At 53.3% G+C, this 20727-nt stretch overlaps 9 protein-coding genes across 9 annotated transcripts; 4 read left to right on the top strand and 5 right to left on the bottom strand.

The window, feature by feature from the left end:
- Positions 1 to 266: 266 nt before the first annotated feature.
- Positions 267 to 1855, bottom strand: BKA58DRAFT_415726 (heterokaryon incompatibility protein-domain-containing protein). Its single transcript, XM_046172567.1, has 2 exons — positions 832 to 1855; positions 267 to 758 (listed from the first exon to the last, which is right to left on the bottom strand). Exons 1-2 carry the CDS (start codon positions 1684 to 1686, stop codon positions 684 to 686), a joined length of 930 nt encoding a protein of 309 aa, XP_046030437.1. The 5' UTR covers positions 1687 to 1855; the 3' UTR covers positions 267 to 683.
- Positions 1856 to 2303: 448 nt separating this feature from the next.
- On the bottom strand, positions 2304 to 3583 carry BKA58DRAFT_395957 (uncharacterized protein; the record flags this gene model as incomplete). The annotated part of the gene is made up of 2 exons (XM_046171332.1): positions 2304 to 2798; positions 2852 to 3583. 2 exons carry the CDS (start codon positions 3581 to 3583, stop codon positions 2304 to 2306), a joined length of 1227 nt encoding a protein of 408 aa, XP_046030438.1.
- Positions 3584 to 4104: 521 nt separating this feature from the next.
- Positions 4105 to 6113, top strand: BKA58DRAFT_395958 (uncharacterized protein; the record flags this gene model as incomplete). The annotated part of the gene is made up of 2 exons (XM_046171333.1): positions 4105 to 5988; positions 6042 to 6113. 2 exons carry the CDS (start codon positions 4105 to 4107, stop codon positions 6111 to 6113), a joined length of 1956 nt encoding a protein of 651 aa, XP_046030439.1.
- A 1079-nt stretch (positions 6114 to 7192) lies between these two features.
- Positions 7193 to 8794, top strand: BKA58DRAFT_463639 (uncharacterized protein; the record flags this gene model as incomplete). Its single annotated transcript, XM_046174884.1, has 1 exon — positions 7193 to 8794. One exon carries the CDS (start codon positions 7193 to 7195, stop codon positions 8792 to 8794), a length of 1602 nt encoding a protein of 533 aa, XP_046030440.1.
- An 889-nt stretch (positions 8795 to 9683) lies between these two features.
- Positions 9684 to 15077, bottom strand: BKA58DRAFT_303485 (uncharacterized protein; the record flags this gene model as incomplete). The annotated part of the gene is made up of 4 exons (XM_046166973.1): positions 9684 to 13229; positions 13278 to 13391; positions 13495 to 14897; positions 15023 to 15077. 4 exons carry the CDS (start codon positions 15075 to 15077, stop codon positions 9684 to 9686), a joined length of 5118 nt encoding a protein of 1705 aa, XP_046030441.1.
- A 6-nt stretch (positions 15078 to 15083) lies between these two features.
- Positions 15084 to 15698, top strand: BKA58DRAFT_395961 (uncharacterized protein; the record flags this gene model as incomplete). The annotated part of the gene is made up of 1 exon (XM_046171334.1): positions 15084 to 15698. The coding sequence occupies one exon, from the start codon at positions 15084 to 15086 to the stop codon at positions 15696 to 15698; it is 615 nt and encodes a 204-aa protein (XP_046030442.1).
- Positions 15699 to 16658: 960 nt separating this feature from the next.
- On the bottom strand, positions 16659 to 17995 carry BKA58DRAFT_407037 (DHHA2 domain-containing protein; the record flags this gene model as incomplete). Its single annotated transcript, XM_046172004.1, has 2 exons — positions 16659 to 17830; positions 17881 to 17995. 2 exons carry the CDS (start codon positions 17993 to 17995, stop codon positions 16659 to 16661), a joined length of 1287 nt encoding a protein of 428 aa, XP_046030443.1.
- A 353-nt stretch (positions 17996 to 18348) lies between these two features.
- On the bottom strand, positions 18349 to 19128 carry BKA58DRAFT_305503 (Alpha/Beta hydrolase protein; the record flags this gene model as incomplete). Its single annotated transcript, XM_046167068.1, has 2 exons — positions 18349 to 19016; positions 19065 to 19128. The coding sequence occupies 2 exons, from the start codon at positions 19126 to 19128 to the stop codon at positions 18349 to 18351; spliced, it is 732 nt and encodes a 243-aa protein (XP_046030444.1).
- A 277-nt stretch (positions 19129 to 19405) lies between these two features.
- Positions 19406 to 20724, top strand: BKA58DRAFT_4486 (uncharacterized protein). Its single transcript, XM_046174285.1, has 6 exons — positions 19406 to 19785; positions 19843 to 19903; positions 19957 to 20093; positions 20144 to 20202; positions 20257 to 20371; positions 20476 to 20724. The coding sequence occupies exons 1-6, from the start codon at positions 19683 to 19685 to the stop codon at positions 20499 to 20501; spliced, it is 501 nt and encodes a 166-aa protein (XP_046030445.1). The 5' UTR covers positions 19406 to 19682; the 3' UTR covers positions 20502 to 20724.
- Positions 20725 to 20727: the final 3 nt, after the last annotated feature.

The following is a 20727-nucleotide window of genomic DNA, read 5'->3' on the forward strand; positions in this document are numbered from 1 at the left end:
CAGATCTCACTTCACATGGAACACGAGAGCGTGTATGTAATTACTAATCGTACTAGGTGTTTGCTGAAGACCTCTTCCTTAAAATCCAGTGGAGGGACTTTTGGTTGACGGCGGAGCGTCTGGACTTGAGCCCGTCACATGAAGTAGGCTGTTCTGTGTGACCAGAAGTGAATGATGTGGAGCAAGTTTATTAGTGGTCTGTGTATGACCAAAGCTGTCACGGGAATGCAACCCCTATTCCGTGACCATAAGCATGTGAACTGTTGGTCTGAACTCTTGCATTGATCTTTACTTCCTGCCTTTCCCCTTGCCTCCCCTTGTAAGAAGAGTGAGCGACATCCGTTGACGATATTTTCTCCGCACGTTCCCGAAAAACGATATTTTTTCTGAACGTACTCGAGGAACATACTTTTGCCAGTCCTCATTCAACAGTCTTTCGGTCTCATCTGCCAGCCGCGTTTTTTTGTTTGCGCAGTAGATGAAATGTCTTGTCCCTTGGAAGTCGAACCAAAATCGATCTACTTCACAACCAGTCGTTGCGACTTTCTCAAGGCCCACTGCGGTGATCGGACAGGCATGGCCATGAAAGCGGCCCAGTCTGTGACTATGCCCCATTCGAGATAACCGGGGAAGAAAATCCGTCCCCAGAGACCATGTGATTCCCATCACATTAGCAGTTCTGATCAATATCGGAATAACTCCCTCATCGTGTACTCCTGGGTTCCACCATCCCTTGAGAGATGAGCTTTGAAGCACGACTAGAGTGACGTTCATATAGAGTTGATCGATTGACTTCTCATAGTCAACTGTGACACGCTGAACAAGACGTACCAGCCCAAGCAAACCATAGACTCTGTCGCGCGGATCCGCGCAATCATTTGTCACATAATCGTCCAGGGCAACGCATATATCGAGATGCTTGAAGAATCCACCAGCTCTTCGGAAAGAGCTCCTGCCGATAAGCCTAAACGTGCTGCTGGATACGGAGTGCCGCAAATAGTCATCGAGGGTGTCAGCTCGACGCTCCCATCCACGTGTGTCATCCACCAGCCAGATGTCTTTGACGAGAACCCTGATCTGCCTCGCTAGAATGAACTCTTGTACAATCCAAATTCGTGTAAAGTATTCGTTGTGAAGAACATAAGCTAATGCCGCTGGTTCTCCAACATGCTTCCAGACACCTGCAGCATCGTACATGTTTTCAAACATATCGCATCCGCGTTGGGCGAGGATGCTGGGGGATGCGTCGGCTTTCTTAGAACCTTCGCCCAACCAAGCAATGACTGAATTAGCCTTGCTGTAAATATCGCTCATCATCTGCACTTGGTGGTTGCGCTCAGCAGTAGTTGACTGATCAATGCACAGCTGGTCAATCCACAGATGCTGATCCGAGGGCGCCTTGTCGCGACAATTCCCGAACTCAGTGAGAAATTTGAATAGGTTTTCTCGTATCGCAAGTCTTCCGTTTGCGATGTAGATATCGTGATTTGACGGCGGTGGACCCCAAACATAAGACAAGGCTGTGTATGGCGGGGCTTCCGAAATCTCGAAGACGTTGATGTCGAGACGTATAGCATCGTCGTTCTCCAACGGACGCAGAAGCGTGACAAGGCGTATCTGCTGTGTCGCATGATTTAGTGGCCGGTATTGGTAGTTGTAGGTAGTCGAGTTAACAGCGAAGGACATGTTCGCTCCACGGCTTCCTTGCGCCTCGACCTAACATCTTAGTACGTGTCACATATGCGACAAGCACCCATATCACCTACGAAGGCACTACGCAGCAGACAAAGTAGACTCGGCGTACGACCAAGCCTTGGGGGGACCTGGAGACTATGTGAGGTTTGTGATGATCGCGATAAGAAAGCAATACTGCATATTGAATGTAAGCGGGGAAGATGCGCGTGCCAACGTGTTGCTGACTGCATGGGCTATGCAGACGTATACGGCTTGCATAATTTGAGAGTCTGACCAATGAACAGTGAGGCGCTGTAGAAAGCGCTAGGCCTCATCATGCTAGTAGCTGCAGGAGCAGGTTGAGCAGATAGCAATGCAGTGGCTTGAAGAACACTGAGTAACAAAGTCAAAGCAGGTCAGCGGGTAGTAAACGTAGTTCAGGACAACGATCGTATGGACACGAATTTGATGGGTATATAGCGCCTTGCATGGGTATCGCATGCAATTCCTCAGAGCTCCAGAGCCAGGAATATCAGTTCGGTGTAAGGAACAGATCACGCTTTCCTCCGACCTTCGTGTTGCTCGAGGCTAGGAAGACCAAGACGCTCTGTAGACCTTAGCCATGCTCTTTATTTATCATTACCAAACCGATCATCAGTACCACTGTTGCGCCGACGCCGAATCTCGGTGCTTCGCTCATCGTTGCCTGGGGCCGGCTCTGGACGTCCATTGGCTTGCGCCTGGTCCTCAGTGATGTTATCATGGCTCCCAGAGGACCTTCGAGTAGGGCGTGAATTGCCTCGGCGTGAGTTGCCTCGGCGTGGTTTTTGTGGAGCATTTTGCGGGGGGCGGTTGCTACCGTCGTTGCTGCCAGGTCCCATAAAGCGTCGAGTCCCGTCAACGCGGTTAGGCGGAAGATGGTAAGGCGGACCACGCCGTCGCGAATTGTCACGCGGCTGATCGATCGCTTCGATCTGTGGTCTATCTCGCAACGTTGAGACAGGTGTAGTCATGCTGAAATCGGTCTTTGCGCGCTTGGTAGGGGCCGTCCTCATCGTGGTATCACTGTCAGGAGCTCGGCGCCGCGAGACTCCATTGACACTTCGCCCTTGCACGGCATGATCCTAGAACATTGTCAGCTTTGATCTTGAGAACTACCTGATACTCGAGGACATACCTGGGGCTGAGTCACCTGTTGGCGATTCCGACTGGGCTGCTGATCCTGCTTCATCTGCTCTGGGTGGACCTTGTCGTCTGCATCTTGGTAAGTATGCTTGTCCTTGCCCAGGCGGACCTCCAATTCCTCAATCCACATGTCCTTGGGGGTGCTCATGCTTTGTTTCTGTAGAAGTCTTCGATTGCGCTTCTTAAGAATCGCGTTGAGAATGTCTTCCCCGATCTCTCCGCACACTTGAATACGGGAGTCGTGCGGAAGGTGGATGATATCTAAGATATTGCCAAAGGCGCCCGTCTTGGGTTGGTATGGGCAATCCGCTTCTATGTCATAGACGCCCTTCTCTGGGACATAGGCGACCTTGCTTTTCTTGCGCTCGTCCCAGCAGTAGTATACTGTTTCTTCTGCTTTCTTGAGACCGAAGCAATCCACGCGGACCTCTACGGGCTTCGATGACGGTCCGCTGCCTCCTGCAGTGCCGAGCTTCAGAACCTCAAGTTCGGTGGTGTTGTCGATTACGATACCGTATCTAGTCTTGAAACAGAACCAGCCAAACTGCGTCAGGACAGCGTTGGGGTCTTTCGCCTCGCAAAGGACCACATGAGGGAAGTTCACAATCGTGCCTCTCACGTATTCATCTTTATCGACAGGGGTGTGATCATTCCATCGTCCTTCATTGGATTCTCTCCGCAGGGGCCGGCCAGTTCGTTCAGAGACCTCTCGTGTAGACAACATCGTGGGCACACTTGACTGCCGATGCACAGTTGCGGAGCGGGCGGTGTGACAAAGCCCTGAGAGGGAGTTTACGCCGCTGGTCGAGCCACCTAGATTAGTGAGGACTCAGCTTGGTCGGCGTCGGATCTTGGGTCTTCGCAGGGTAGGATTTCGCGCTGATGTAGTAAATCTTAGTTAGCTGAGTTTGTATACTACAGAGTATCGCTGGTACTGCTTCGGTCGGGTGGTATCATATCGCTCGTGGGAATGGCCATAGCTTACGCATGAGCGAAGTCTTAGCGTTACATAGTGAATAGGGCGGCGGATGGAAACCACGCACCTTCCACGCTCACCTAGCCTGCAAAGCATTTTGCGTAATCAATCGTGCGCTCTCTCTCCGTGACCGTCCATCCTACAACAACCTGCTCGCCTTACTATTAAATTCGTCGAGAATCAGATATCCAAGCCTGACGTCTTGCATAATCTGACGATTGACGCTTCCGCTCAACATCCGGCTTGCATTATACGACAAGCGACTAAACATGTCTACCACCCAGGGTGCTTTGAAGACCGCTATGAGCCTGTATAGGGCGGTAGCGAGCTATATTCCTCTCGTCCGTCACCGCGAAGGCAATGCCCCCCGCGACAATGGACGTACCGGTAGCGGCGCTGGAGGCCAGCCAACTGTATCTAACGTTGAACTTTCGTCATTGCATACCCAGCTTTTGATCACCTCCGTCCAGTCCGGAAGAAGCAAACACGAAACGATGTTAGAGCTCCGATCCAAGTCGGATTCGATCAAAGCGGACATTGCGATGATGAAGGCGAATGAACAAAACGCTCAGTCGACAATCCAGTGGAAAGAGGCGGCTATCGAGAGGATAGATCGTCAACTGCAACATCGAAGCGGAAAATCGAAAGTCCAGCAACGTTGCCTGAGGATCTTATTGCGCGAGCGCGACGCAGCGGCGAAGACCAAACGAGGAATGCAAAGATTAGTCAAGTCGCTTACGAAAGAATACAATGAGAATCTTTGCTCATTTGCTGAAGTCGTAATGGAGCTCCAGGATACCTTTCTTCTGCCAAAAGGGAAAGAGAATGAGGTCATAGCAGAGCAGCATAAGGCCGGGTGCGTGCAGGGAGAAGTGGAGAATCTGGTACAGGAGCACGAGCAAGCGCAGATACAGCAAGACGGTGGTATCCCCGAGGTGAACAATGTTCAGCCGAACAATTCGCCAGGCACCGCCCAAGAGATCGAAAGTGGCAAATCTCTCGCCCGTAACCAGCCTTTAGAGGCTTCGCAACCCGACATCCATAAAATTGTCGTTAATGCTGCCTGCCTTGACCAGCAAGCCGAGGCCCAGTCCATCAATATCGCTGTTGACGACAATGATACAACGTTGAACCCGCCAGTGGAAGACAGGGGTAGCTCGCCATCCAGCAAAACAAACGATTCTGCTATCCACGTCGAAGACCCGCAAGAGGTGCAGGATATGGCTAGATCAGAAGCTGGTGTCGATATTGGTGGTCGGACAGTCGATGAAGTGCAATCAGTCGGAATCGGACAGGAGGCCGGAGAAACACTTCCCCACGAAGATTCGTATGCCAAAGGTTACAAAGAACAGTGGGATAAGATTGAGCAGGCCATAAAAAAGCTCGAGCGATGTGAGAAGAGTTATTGGGAGAGGAAAGAAAAGTTCGAACAGCACTACAAAACGTTTGATGAAAAGCTGGATAAGTTCTGCTCAATCAACTCACGCATGAGTAGAGCGGATGCAGAACAAAGATTCGGTCGACACTTCCTCGAGGTAGGGGGCAATTTCCGTTATTCTTTGGGTGTAGCGGAGAGGTCGCTCAAGAAAGCCCGGATTGAGGCGAAAGAAGCAGGAGTCCACGATTGCAACTCATGGGACCAGGAGTCTGGCTTCCTTTCAGTGACGGGTGAAGGTCCGGATCTAGAAGACAACGGCTACATGAGCGATAGTCGTGATCGCGAAGTGGTGATGGAGTGGCTGCAGATGTCCTACGGCCCAGGAATTATGCAGCCTTCTGAGTTCAACTTCGCGACATCGAAGGTGAGCGTCGATCCTTGGGAGAGTCATTCCACGAGGGGAGACTCAAGCAAACGGAGGAAGATAGACAAGAATGTCGGTACTTGGGAAGTCCAGTCCTCTAAAGCGTACTCAAGCAAGCGGAGGAAGATTGAAGGGGATGTTCGTTGGGTGGCGCCCAACGACAGCAATGACATCGCATATGGCACCGACAAGGAGGACAGGGGAAACCAGAAGCAATCGGAAGGCCCAAGGAAGAGGCCTCGTGCAAGGTCAGAGGTAGCCCATAAGCGACGTGCTCGATCATCCAACGCGCTTCCCGGTTACGAGGTTATCAAAGGAATGTTTTCCGAAATGCCTGTAGAGGATCACAGCGTGAGTGTTGACCCCTCTGAAATATTCGATGCCGAGTACTGACATTTCCACAGGTCTGGATGAAGCGAGACTACCGAGAAGACGTCATCATGGTTGACGACGAAACGACCGACGACGATACCTGAGCGACCAGGCAGCAAACTGACGAATTGCGAGTATGAGAATCGGTGGAGTGGGAGGTGATGAACCAGCGACTGAAGCAGCTACGTGCAGTTGCCGGATGTAGCAAGTCGAGACCGGAGGCATTGGGCACATCATCTTACCGGCAGCAGCGACACACAACACCAGTCGCCAACGCTGCAGAACAGCAAAGACTGTTCCGGTACATATGCAAGACTCGCATAGCACCGCGTCGAACGTGTCGAACGCATCGGCGATGCGGAGAGATCAACCGGCAGAAAGGCAGAGGAAAAGAATTTGATGGAAGGACCGAACGACACCTATGGGTAATCCGAGAGGTCACTGGACAAAGCTCAGGGCTTCCAGTATGCATGCAAAGACATGTCCCCCGATACCAAGATATCGGGGAAGAACTTGGTGCAAAGACACCGGGGAAAAGTCTGGAGCCAAGATATCGGATAACACGCCAGCCGGGAGGTCTGTGCGCAAAGTTCACAACTTTGCAGGCGTGCACGCGCGCACGCGCCAGAGATGACCTCATGTTTGAGCGTTGCGCCTATAACCGCTCGTCTACGATGCTAACGAGGCTCCACGTAAGAACCTAGACGCTGAAAGAGCGTATGTGGCAGAGTTAAAAAGCGAAATTGCGCAGGTAGATACTGAATGTAGAGCCGACGAGCCATTCACAACGTCCGCAATCGATATCCCACCCATACAAGATTACTTTGTTCAATGAAAAGACTCACAAACATTCTGAATAAACAGCCGACAGTACTCATGCTTCAATCGCTAGCGATGTCTATGGAATCTCTCATGCCAGCACAGGCACAGAGCCCAACGAGTGATCACAGTAAGTCTTCCAAGGTTTGGTGCGCTGGTTTCAAACACCACGGTTCAATATCCAAACTACCGGACTTCAAGAGTAGGAACTTCGCGAGAGTGAAATTTTACATATGATAGATATATAAGTCCTCGTTTCCTTTCCTATGCTACCATATCCACTAAACCCTCAAATCGTCGAAACACCAGCAACTTGACAAAACAACTTTCAACCTAGTACAAATCACGTTCACCATCCCGGGACATGCCTTCCTTTCTACGTGCCAGCGTTCAGCGCTGCGACGACTTCATCTCACACCCCGATGCGCACTGCGTGCGTCTTCCAAGCGGTTCCGACCTCTACTTCACGCTACCGATCGACTTGGACTCCCGACAACCCATGCCGCCCCAGGATCTAAAAGCACTTGCTGCATACCTAGAACAAACTCCACTACATCCTGCAAAAGGATCAAGCGGTCCCGTTTACCAAAATAATCTTAAAGTGCGGAGTATCATCAGCGACTGGCTCCAAGGCTCGCGGTACCTTGACGATTTGGAGATGCACGCGTGGAAGCTTGGTCATGGCTTTCCAACATTTGATGAATTCGGCTTTCCAGTCGATTTCCACTGGGTGTGGGATGTTATCGCTTTCGAAGGAGGAGAAGAGTTGGTTTCCCAATACGTCAATGCTATAAATGCACCCGCAGAGCCACAATCGCAAGCTCATGCCGAAGACCATCATGACTCCACTCCGGTACGCCGCGCTCCTCGCATAGCCGACACACCTCCTTCCAATTCTCCGATCCAGCAATCGCAACATCAACACTTTGGCCAGTACCGTGTGAGAGCCCAGGCCGACGCACCCGTCTCCTTACATGGAGCTACCTTTGCAAACAATGACGATTTCGTAGCATTCCTGAAGACACTTACCAAATTCGAACAGACGTTGCTTAAAAACGACATCATACGATTCGAAGGCAACAGCTCCAGTGGCCTGCGCATGGTACGTGGACCGAATGCGAAGTTCCTCCATGAGCGAACTTCTCAGGCTAAAAAGGAATCTGTTCAAATTCGCACATCCTCGCCTGATCCTCGAGCCATTCATGTGCTAGTCCACCAAGAAGACCTACGACCTGTTGTTTTGCACCACGAGACCCCCGTTAGACAAGGAAAGAAACCGCGCCAAGAGCAGAAGTCAGGTTTCAAGCGCATAGGAGCACCATCCAACCAAAAGATGGCCGCTGAGCTCGACCCCTTCCGTTTCCACGGCCGAGAAAGCACACAGGAGGCACGAAACCAAGTTGTCAACGATCAGAGGCTGTCTTATGAGTATCAAAACCTGGCTGACGAGTACCACCAAGCTACCAAAAGGCTGCCTGCTTTGCAGAGTACAGAGCCACTGAAAGAGGCCTACGCCTTAGCATCTACACTTGAACGCGCGCGCGAGAAGTTGAAGACCGCTGCGTACGCGAGCAAGAACAAGGAGACCGATGCGTACGAGAACGAGAACGAGAACGAGAACTATGCAAACATTTATGTCCAATACACCAAGACCGCGCAGCAACCTTCATCCTCGTCTCCATTTCCGCCCCCCAACGTAAATTCCTTCAAGAACTCCACCAGAATCCCCGCTCCCAAGGCCGCCGCTTCTTCTGCGCGTCGTAAACTCTTCTCCGCCAAACCAAGTGCTCATCGCAACTTGTCGTCCCAAGAGCCTACTCGTCTGCCAATGCGCCCAAAAGTAGCTGGTAGATCTTCGAGCTACGATACTGGTGTCGACGATCCCGTCTACCGGTATCAGGCGTATGCGGAGGATAGCTGGGAGGATAGCCCCGAGGGTTCGCCTCGTGCAGCTCCCGGGAGTTGAAGGGATGTGTGAAGGAGGGTGTTTCGTGTGAGATACGTACCAATAGCGAGGAAATGGAGATGTTGGTAGTGTGCTTGGGGTTGTTGTGGTAGCTAGGTTTGGTTGATGTAGGATAGTCAGTGTATTCAGTCTTTCGTATTTGACACTTGCACTCTACAAAGCGGCCAACTTATTGTTACACCCTCTTGCATATCATCACGATCGCTCCATCATCATCACTTCAACTAACTCACATAGCCCAGTACTTTTGCACAATTTATCCATTCCAATGCGGTTACTACCCAGCAGCTAGAGAAATCTACGCTATATGGTATGTAAACATTCAGATACCAGCCCAAAAAAGGATATTGTTCATGTCCAAGGAGATTCGTTGTCGTATCCTTGAAGAAGCCTACTTTCATGAATATAGAAACCATCGTGGGGAAAACAATCCGAGGAAGACAGTCAGTGGAGCACTGACCACGCGCAAGCTCCATAGTTCCCGAAGAAGCCCCTGGTATATTTGGTATCCCATCCGATGTACCCTTTCCGTGGATCTACAAGCGTCATATATCGTCGAAGCCTTCATGTTGCGCCGGGTTTAAAAAGGAAGTAAGGTTATGAAGAAGAAGATATAAACTAGAACGCGAGTAAAAAAAGATCAAGGCGACAGGGGGAATCATGCTTGCTTAAAGTCGAAAACCTTGATGGTAATGTGAAAGACATAAAATGGGGAAACTCCTCGCTATGCTTGACCGGCCGTCGTGGTTGTATAGAGGCCGTAAAGATGTTGTGCGCATGGCGGAAATGCATAAATAAAAGTTTGCGCAGTGTTGCTGGTAACGAAGAATAGGTCGACGGATCGGGGGTATCAATGCAGAGTCGAACACCAAATGCGGAAAAAGACATACTATGCCCTGCTCGGGTTGATGTTCTCGAGCTCACTGCGCTGGCGCAAGTACTTGGCGGCAAGCTGGTCACCGCCTTTCATGGATTGCTCCATCCAGTGTTGCGCGACACACATGGTCATTGGATCGCTGCGGGCGGGATCTTGCGACGCCTTCCTCTCGCGGTTGAGAAGCTCAGTCTTGAAGACCTCGCTGGGCCTGGTGAGCGGCAGAACTGTGCGATGAACGAGCTCGGGCGATGTGAGGTAAAAGATCGCAAGCTCACGCTCGGCAACTGCGTCGCCCTCCTTGGCAGTGATGAGAAGCATGCGCCCGGCATCCTCCATGGTGTACTTGGATAGCGGTTCCTCAATCGGAGCTGGTGTAGTGGACGATGCACCAGCCTTCTCGACAGCAGCTCCACTGCTGACTTTGCCTGCATCACGCTTCGAGTTCTGGGTGATGACCTCATCGACGAGCTCTACCATGATTCGGCAGACGTCTTGCTTGAGGCCAAGAGCAGCGAGACCGACATCCCAGAATGCCTTGCCTCGTGCCGTCTTGTCTAGCATCTGTGCGGGTACAAAAGACGCAATGTACTGCAAGTCCCGGAACAGTGTCTTGGGTCGAATGTTAGCATCGCGGAAGAGGCCCTGAATGACTTCAACGATCATGTCTGTGCTTGGAGGTCCAACCGGAGAGCGAGCGCCGTTGCGAGGTAGAGGGGACGCGTTGCTCACGCGTTCTACGCTCATGCTGTGAGAGCGGCGCTCTTCGCAGTTGGCGATGGCTTCCTCGAGGTTTTGTGCACGAGAAGTTTGAGTAGCTGGCTCACGAGAACTGAGATCTGGCATGGTGCCAAGGGTGGGTGATTGAGGAACCGGGGGAAGAGTCTCTCTGCGGTTGTTGTACGAGCGGCCCGTTCGAGAAGACAATGATGCTATGATGAGCAGCTCCAGCTCATATAGTGCATGCAGTTTGGAGAATGGGTTGGGATGTGTCTGAAATCTGCCCAACAGCCGTCGGAAAGCAACGTTGTACGGGAAATCGAGTAGCCCAGCCTTCTTTGCTGTGGCATTGCCAACTGAACGCGAAGTCGCGTCGCTGGAAGTCGAGGATTGCTCGCCAGCAGATTGGTGAGCGTCGGATGCACTGGCGTGTTGGAAAGTTGCGACAGGTGGAGCCGCTGTTCCACGCTCATTACGGCCAAGCGTCTCCAGCGGCAGATTGCGTTGATCGGGCAGTGTCTGCTTCCGGATGTTCTTCATGCTCTTCTTGGCGAGCTGCTTCTTGCGTTTCCGTTCTTCTTCATCTCTACGCTCGAAGCAGTCGTCAAGTAGATCACCACCGAACCATGAATCTGTCTCGCTCCCGTTGGCGAAGACCATTGTTCCAAGGTCACTCAAAAGAAGGCCTGTGAGTGTTTGCTTCAGATCGAGCATAAAGCGGCGCTTGTCTTCGTTGACCATTGCAGATTGCTTCAGCATCACCGTACCCTTCGAGGATGATGCGGTACGTGGTCGGATGCTTGTGGCGTTGGTAGGAGACTGCGCTTGGGTCTGGAACGGTGACCAAAAGGTAGCCATAGAATCGATCGCATGAACGGGTGAAGACCCGCCGAAATAGTCGGGGGCGTCCATGGGATTTCTTCCCCAGGGGCTCTGGTCGAAGCTTGAAGATCCGTTCCGGTTAGCTGCGGCGCGCAGACTACCTTGACTTGGTCGCTGTGAGAAGTCATGGCTACGAGAACCAGGTCGGCCATGAGTCTCGTACTCTTCGTCGCCAGCGATGGAAAGAGTGCCAACACCAGTCAGGAATAGGTCACCCTTCTGCCGTCCACTCTCCAGAATCTGTTGGTCGCGTTTGTAGAGATCGCTGGCCCAGAGCACAGGCCCGTCAAGAACGCCCTCGCCAATGACCTTGGTGACGCACTTGTCGACCTCGAGACAGAAACGATGTATTCGCTCTTCGCCTTTGCAGAAGTTCTCCACGCTGTATTGCATGAGCCACTTTAGGGTGATTTGCGACTGCTCGTCTGACAGCTTGTTCGGCCCACCGAAGTCTTGAGAAGCTGACATCAGATCAACCAGCTGAGCTTCGCTCTGGCGTAAGAAGCTATTGCTGTTTCGCGGTTGGGAACCTGAAGGGCCCCTGACGTTGAGCATCTTAGACTGTTGGTCCATGATCTTGAGAGCAAGCGCAACGTTCCTGGCGTCGTCATACGGCTTGGAAGTACGGACATCTGTGATGTACCACATCTTGTCTCGAAGGTTCTTGAATGTGAGCATCATCTCTTCGACCATACCATCTGATCGCTCCTGGGACTGCTTGAGCCATACGAACCAGGCCTCGAACTCTTCAATGGCATTGGCTGCCTTGCTGAGGAGGTCACGCGGGCCGCGGGAGAAGTAGTTAAGGAGGGCCGCGTAGCCGTTCTTAACCAGTGTTGGAGAGCTAAGTCTTTTCAGACTCTGCAATGTCTTGTAGTACATGTGCGCATTCACAAAATCGGATCGTGCTTGGCACTGGTACATTGCGGTCTCAAGCATGGTGACCAGAACTGAGTTGTTTTCTTGCTTCTCGCCGACTTGCGGGTTGCTGTGACTTCTCGGGAATTGTGGTGAGCGCCGTGATGAGACATTTCTTTGGCTGGCAATCATGTTTGTAAGCTGGCTCTGGCTCTGGGTCGAATTGTATGGGTTGCGCGATCCTAGGTTCTCGCTGACGTTGCGTACTGGGCCACGTCCACGAGTGCTCTTGCGGGTCGTCATTCTGTTGCTGAAGTTCTTTGATTCGCTGTCGGGCGCAAGTTCCTTGGGAATCTCGTACTCCTCCACCAACTTGGCGATTGCCTCTTTCAGCTGGTGGTAGTCGTTGCCAAGATCGAACCTGTTCCCGCCCTCTTCGTCGTCGCTGCTGTCACTGTCTGGTGAGTCCTCATCGTGCTCATCCTCATCGTCAAAATCTTTGCGCATACGCGGCTTCAGCTGCTTTCCATCGGCGGAGATGTAAAGGACAGCCCATCGCTCTGCGCACGGATGGCAAGAACCTGATGTGGCCTCGAAACCTAGGAGGCGAGTCATCTCAGAGCATGCCATTCGCAGCTGTCTACCGTATTGCTCTGTTGGTGCAGGCTTCATCTCTGTCGGCGATTCGGCGGATGCCGGATTGCTGTCCAGAAGTGGCTCGCGCGAGGTCTGGTCGCTGGTCATTGAAGAAGCACTGGCACTCAGGATAGAGCTTGCGTCAGTCACGGAAGCGGCGGCATTGCGGAATGGAACCGACATTCCAGACATGGAAGAAGCAGAGGAAGCGAGACCAGTACGGCGCTGGCTGTCATTGTCCATGTGACTGGATGATGGGCGTCGCTCCGGGAAGAGAGCATTGACCAAGGTGACAATGTCGGCTGGTGAAAGGACAATGAATGGCTGAACTTCTACAGTTTCTCTGGGTGATGTAATGGCCTTTGCGGGTAGCAGAATAGGCTTCGAGGGTGTCTTGGTGTGCTTGAACCGAGCGAGGATGTTCTCGATGTGTGTGCGGATCTCTGGGAGGATTTCGTTTTTCTGCTTCCTACAATCTTGTTAGCTGACACTCCTTGATCTACTAATAGCGACATACCAATTGTAGGTCATGTTCACGACGTATTTCTGTGCTCGGATGGCGACCTCTTTCAGAATCTTGATGCGAGCATGCTCGCTGATGTGGTGGCCAATCATGATGCCGTGGGTCTGTTTGGTGTTAGCTTTACAGTACTTGTGTCAGAAAGGGTAGACATGCCTCGGGATGGATGATGGCGTTCATGAGGAAGGTGGAGAAGAGCCAACGTGAAACAAAGAAATTTTGCGAAGCCCTGCGCAGGCTCTTCTCGTCCTCCAGCTTTCGAAGGATGGCATTTCCAATCTCCAGTACTCCTTCCGGGATGCCACCGGCACTGGGCTCATCGTCAACGACCTCGAACAGACGCTTGACAGCCTTGTCAAAGAACTCGTCTGCTGCGATGGTGTCCTTGCTGGAACGCGGGGTCGCTTGCATTCCGGGTCGTGCGGCCTGCTCCTCGGGCTTCTCAAGCAGGAACTGGCCATCCTGGAGGGTTTGCATTAGATAGAGCTCCAAGTTAGTCTTTCCGGGCCATTCTCGCATGCCTGCCCAGACATCGAGCACTGTGCGGATGAAGTTGGGGTTGTTGTTCTTGATCAGCTTAGCACAAACAGTGGCCCATACATCTGTGCGGCGAAGGTCTTCTGCCGAGTCGGGTCCCGATGAATTAGCGAAGATGGTGTAAACGAGGGCAGACAGCGGATCATGGCGCTGGAAAGATAACAGGCGTTCTACCGGGCTCGTTCCTTGTTGTTGGGCCTTCTGCGAGGGAGCGTTGCGGCTACGGGCGTTTGCAAACATGACCGAGTCAATCGGGTCCATGGTCTGACGGAAAGAGGTAAGAGAAGTGAGCTCTTGCTGCGAAAGACTGGAAATACGAGCAGCAAGAAATTCTGGGTTCGTACGGATTTCGGAAATGAAATCTAGAAGGTTGTCCAGAATCTTGGACGGGACTTCATTGAGGAAAGTGGAGGCAGAGAGGGGCTTCTCGCTCCGAAAGTTCTTGGACTTGCCAAACTCCAGATCCGGCTCCAAGAGGGCATATTGCCGCGTGGCATCGCACGAGTTGCGGACGTCGTTGAGGGCGTTGTAGAGGGAGGCGAACGACTTCTTGTCGTCGGAGCGGAAGTTGTCGACCAGCGTGCGATAGGCCAGCTCGCCGCAGTGTACCAGACGTGCGGAGAGGGCGCTCGAGACTAGCCACCGGTGCAGGCGCACGCGGGCATGCGTCTTGCGCTGCTCTTGGTAGCCCTGGAGGCGGATTAGGTGGGCGAGCTCGGCGAGGGAAGTCGCGGACGGTGGGATAGCTGCAGTCGGCAGGTACGAGTCGGTGTAGGAGGAGAGGTCTGCGGGCAGCAGGCGCGGCAGGCGGCCGGCGGGGGCAGACATGGAGGCGGGTATCTGGGGGCGCTGGAGTTGTTGGTGGCCATGGCCATGGCGGTCGGCGTGGACGTCTGGTGTTCCGCCAGGTCGGCTGCCCATGGTGGCCGGTGGTGGTTTGGGAGCGCGAGGTGAGGGCGACCTGGGCGGGCTTTGAGACCGGGGCGGAGCCTCAGCGGGCGGGTCGTCGACTTGAGAAGTAGTGTACGAGGGCGTGTGGCATCGAGACGACACATGGGTGACGGTGGGCGACACGGCTACGAGAAAGTCAGCGTCGGTTCGCCTGCCAGCTCATCGTACATGCACAGAGCAGCGCATTGATGCCCGCGCCAGCTATTGGCCGGAGACGCGCTCCAGCACGGGGAGGGATATGGGCACCTACGCGGAGTGTTGCCAGCCTGCGCCGGCGAGGCTGTGAGTTGGGTTCGTCGCATCATGTCGCCATGAGAGAGCCCCATGGAAGCCCTACGGAAGGTGCGGACCTCAAGAAGGTAGCAGAGATCCTCTACGGCATTGCCAGATGGGGCGATGGTATTGGGAGAAGAAGAACTGCTTTGGGCGCGCCCTCTCCACAGCGCTCGACGTATGCGCTGGCGCGTCTTGACTCTTTAGGTGGTAATGATACAGAAGCGAGGCAAAAGAAGCGTGATTGGGCCTCGTCCTCGAGTCCCTGCAACAAGTCACGACTGCAGCTCAACGGCCCCCGACTAATCCCATACTACTGCGAAGCCGCCAGCCGCCTGGAAAGCGCATACCGTGTGCGAAATACAGCGGGGGAGCTGCTTCAGATTGGTGGCCGTGCCAGACCGCCAGACTTGCCCACGACCTCCATGTCGCCATGGAGCTGTCCAGGCGATGACTTGCAGGAACAGCACATCGCAGTGGGACGAATGAGGACCAGCCCGCCGAGTGCCTCAGCTCAGACCCTCTCCTTCTCACACCAGCCATCCCCGCCTCGCACAGAGACTCGTCGACAACGCACGCTTTGGATCGGCGCCGTCGTCGCTCTGATGGAAGCTTCGGCGACGCTCTCCCGCCGCTGGTGCTGGCCGTGTTGATGTCGCCATAGAGAGACTAGGCGGTGCTGCTGGCCGCTTCTGCGACCGCCCCTCAACGCTACCCCTCCTCCCTTCACCACGGCACACTGCCCTCACCAGCAGAGCAACTCGTAAACTCTCAAACACGCTTCTCCGCTGCAGCTGCAGCTGCAGCGCCAATACAGACGACGCCCCTCAGCTAATCGCCTACGCGCAGCTCTGCTCGCCCTCCTGACGTGACGGCCGACGAGTGGAGTCGCCTTCTTCCCCTGCGCTGCCAGCGCATGGCTGTCAAAAAGGACCATGCCATGCAACATGCTGCACGCCAAAGCATCGCGCTGCACCGCTGTGAACCCATGTTTTCCCATTCATCTCCCAGTGCATGCCTAGTGCCTAGCAATCCTCGACATCATTCATCACTCCGCTATGCATATCCATTCGCCATCCAATGAGCCGCACCATCACACCACATACTAAACTCTCTGCAGCATCTCCTGCTTGGGGCTATCGCTGCAGTCGCTGCGGAGCTTCGTTCCTTTTGCATGTTTGCAGTAGCAGTGCGTCTGCAGCTATATCCCGGTGCATGGCATCTCAATCGCGATCGTAATATTACGAGATAAGAATATCTTGCGTGGGCGTTGAAATGTTACATTGAAACGTCTCCAGGTTTGCCCAGGTGGCTATCGGAGATCGTCCACCATCTGCCGGTCGCGTGTAATACCCCGCCACACGATTGCCGCATACAGACCGCTCCTTCTTCAGGTACCCATGGCCATTCCACGTACCCAACGTGCCAACGGCATTTGGGCTGACGGTTGCCCTGCCCAATCGCTGCTAAGCGCCTATCTACAATGCAAGACATGCGAAATCGTGGCGATCCCCGCTAATCCAACACCAACGCGCCAGCGTAGCGCTCTACCGGCACCATTGCACCCGATCGCTGGCTTCGCGACTCCATCACAGCTTGCCCAGAACCCGTAGTCAAGGCATGGCTTCCCTGAGTAGAGGAGCGACACGTTTCCGACTGTGCTGCACTTGTCGCTGCCACCAGGTCTTTCTCCACTCGCTCTTGCTGTCAATGTCGTCGGAACCCTGCCAATCCTCCAATCCCAACTCATCTTTTGAATTCGTGGCAAACATCTTGGCAGCCGACACGGCGCCATCGTTGAAGGCCCATAGTAACAGTTCTCTCTGAAATTGCCCATCTGCACCCGACGACGTGGTCATCAGGGAAAACATGTCCAATTCACGCTCCCTTGCAAATTCATTCAACGCTTGGAGGAACGCGTCGGATGCCTGAGCACTTGCTTCGTCGCCAGCTTTTTTCTGAAGGAACTCTATAGGCTTTACGACGGAACTAACACCGAGCTTGCGGCCACCCTGGTCCCACTGCTTATAATCCTTCCGAAGTATGTCTTGCAGCTTTAAGCTTCCAATGTCTTTCTTTGCTGCGTCGATCTCCTTGTAGAAGCTGGCGCGGTTGAAGCTTGCAGCCAGCGGGGGACAAAGCATGATCTTAGCTTCCAGGTACTCGACAGCGTTACGATCATGCTCGGTCGTTTTGTTCTCGTCGTTGAGATCGGCCGTATCGATGAGAATGCTGGCCAGGCCCAACTGGGCGATGTCTGCATCCCAGCGCTTGACAAAGGCAGCGTCGTTGGACATGCTGTCACCCTGTGCGTGGGCCGCCCCTGAAGACAAGGCAGACGCGGAAGCCATGTCCCATGATGGCTGGCAATAGTTTGCAACCAAGCTAGTGCAGCTGCCACACCTCTCGATTATCCTCGGCTCGTCGCCTGTGTCTTCTGGTACTTTTTTTTCGTCGTCATGATGATCAATGACACCAGCAACACGCTCTGCATAGATTTTTCCCAATTGGCCCTGCAGAGCATTGTGGTCTACCAAGATCCATTTGGTATTCTCAGGTGCGAGCTTCGACTGTATGTCTGACAAAGCGGGAAGGTCGTCCAACGTGATCAAGTGCTTCGACTCAATATTGGTGTGTTTGAATACGGCAAGATATTCCGGCCGTAGCTGAATATCGGAAGATGGAATATTCGTGATTGGTACATAAAGTGGGCTAAAGGCATTTTTGGGCGGCGACATGGACCGGAGGTATGCGTACAGAATGGAACATGACATCGAATCAAGATCTGTATTTCATGAGTACGCAGCGCCATTGTGGAGTAGGAGTCATGCTCACCCGCAGACTCATTGCCAATGACGAACGTAATCTTCTGGCTAGTTTCGATAGCGCTCCGGAGAGCGCCTCTCGCGTGTGTAAGAAAGGCTCGCAAAGAATTCCTCGGCACCGCCATGACTTTGTTTAGCGGTGAGACGTGTGTAGGTTTCGGGAGGGTGGAAGTGGACGAGCGAATGGTGTTCAAGAATGAAAGTGACGTAGAGGGCGCTCGGACCATACCACATGCATCACGGGGGGCAGGAAGGCGCGATGATGGAATTGTGGTGGGCAAAGCGATGTTGACTGTGTGTGGGTGTGAGATCCTCCATGTCCAGATCGCGTGATAATTGAGGAGCCGATTGTATTCTTTGGTGTCCTTGCTTTGCTACCTACCCAGCACTTGGAAAGGCGCCGCCGCATGCGCGTTGTGGCCCATAGAGGCTTTGATTGACCTCGACAAGACATTTCACGATGACTTCACTGACGTGCCTATCCGATCTCGACGCTACCTGCCGGAACTCCTCTGGTACTCCGTAGCCGACGAGCAAAAAACTGCATGATGGGCAGCATCTCGTCACGGCTGCTCGGCATGCCGTCGCCGTTCTTCTTCCACTCTTTAAACTCGATGTATTGGAAAGCATCCTTCAGTTTCGTAGTCGCACTGTCGGTGACTGCAGACTTCTTGTCTGCTTTGCAGATCAGCACCGGGGTCTTGCTCTTCTTCTCCAAAGCTTTCAGCGGCACTGATTGTGACAGCGGCCCTCCGATACTGATCACCCCGCCGAGCTCATCCTCAAGCTGGGCGGCAATCTGCAGTGCGACCATGCCGCCTTGCGCGAACCCAAAGATCATGATCTCTCGCGCTTTGTACCCACATTTGCCGATGAGACCTTGGCGAACCACTTGATCTAGAACCAGAAGTGTCGCCTTCTGGACGCCGGTATCCATGTCCATCTCGCCCGTGGTGGAGTCGAAGATCATATCTTCACCCCAGTGCATCCCTCCGAGATCGAACGGCAGCGGGTTCGGCGCTTGTATCGCGATGCATGCTGTTTCTGGGAGGTTCAGCTGCTCGCCGAGCTTCGTGAAGGACGCATTCGTGTCGCCGAGGCCATGTAGCAGGATCAAGATGTTCGTGGGTGGTTGCGAGGCCGGCGCTGCACGAGTTAGCGAGGGTAAGAGCGACTCTGGAGATTGCGACGTACGTGGCGTGATACTCAGGGTTACGGACAATGGAAAGTCAGCTTTCGTAGGGAGTCGGCCCGGCATGTTGTCGCGAAGATGGAGTTGTGGCTGAGTACATGGTGGAGTTGGAGCACCTCAGACTCGGGAGATAATCGCACGCTAATGAGCCAAGCTTTCAACCACGGTACCAAAGCAACAGCGCGTGCGTTTCTACCTGGCAGCAGGCTACAACATTTGATACAAAGATACTACTTTCATCTGAATTGCTATGGTACTATTCATGAGGATTGGAGAATTTGGAACCTCTTGCAGGCGCAGCCCCTCAGCTCGCGAGCCTAGACGCTCTATCATGCAAGGCTAAGCTTTACCAAAGAAGCTTGTTTGACTGTGCCGAGCGTCCCGTTGATCTGACGCCCACATCCTGGCCCATTACGCACGCGTCTATACCGCAACAGGCTCGTCAACATGCTTTCAAACAAGCCGACACGGAGAATGAGCCACTCAGATTAAGATTTCTGCGGTCTAATGCGTAACGTGGCGCAAGAATGAGCTCAAGGACCCTGCGTGTGCTTCACAGCTGAGCCACAAGTGGTCCCTGGATGGCTGAGCAAGGGAAGAGAGGGGTATGATCGGCCTCGATGAGTGATTCGGTACTGCCAACAGATGCACGAATGTTGGCCGACTATGACGCCGCGTGGCAGCGGTTGTCCGTGGAGAGATGGGTACTTAAAGGCTGGCGAAGTACGCCTTCAAAATGAACACTACATTCAATTCCCATCACTGAACTACAGATACAAGTCCAATATCAATACTCGTCTTTCTGTCTTCACATCAACAACTGTCAAAATGGGTTTCTGGGGTACGTCTGTCTCATTTATCGAAGATATCCGTCACTGACTCTATTACAGACAGGAACGAAGACAACTACCAGCAGGTATACGAGAACGGCAACTTCGAAGAGAACAAGTCAAGTCTGGGGCATGAAGTGATCGCAGGAGGAGCTGCTTTTGCAGGCTTCAAAGCATTTGAAGACCACCAGCGCAAAGAGGGTACGTATGCTTCATGTGCTTAATCTTATCGCACACTGACGTCGTCTTAGGCAAGCCGGTTTCCCATCAGTTCGCCAAAGAGCTTCTTGCCGGCTTCGCAGGCGCTGAGGTAAGCATCAACGTATGATGGTGTATGGGATGGTCGCTAATTGGACGTTTGTAGGTCGACAAGCTCGCCGAAACCAAGGGTGAGGACTGGTTCGACCGCGAGAAGGCCAAGCGCGACGCAGAGCACCATGCAGAGCGCATGTACGACGAGCACTACATTGACAACCACGGCGCGGACCAGTACGACCCTCAGCAGTACGGTCGCCCAGAGAGGTTTGACAGGCGCGGATGGTAGCGGAGGAGAGACAGCTATGATTGGTCAGACCCGTAGAAGCAACCAGGAACCCAATGAAGGACTAGCTCAATCCTTTTGAGACCAGTGCTCTGGCCAGCCCCTCGGTATCGTCAACGTGTTTCGTGAACAGTGGCAGCTGCTTGTCCATATCGACGTGTGTGTGTTTATCCGGTCTTGTGCTGGAGGCTTCTGAGGGGCTTCCACACCTGCAGAATACAGGATCCCTAGGTATGACGTTGTCGCCAATGCGCCAATAGCGGCCAAGCGGGAACATGATTCGTGCAAATCTCC

Source organism: Alternaria rosae, assembly GCF_020736505.1.
Source record: "Alternaria rosae strain MPI-PUGE-AT-0040 chromosome Unknown BKA58scaffold_1, whole genome shotgun sequence".
In the NCBI taxonomy this organism is placed as follows: Eukaryota; Fungi; Ascomycota; class Dothideomycetes; order Pleosporales; family Pleosporaceae; genus Alternaria; species Alternaria rosae.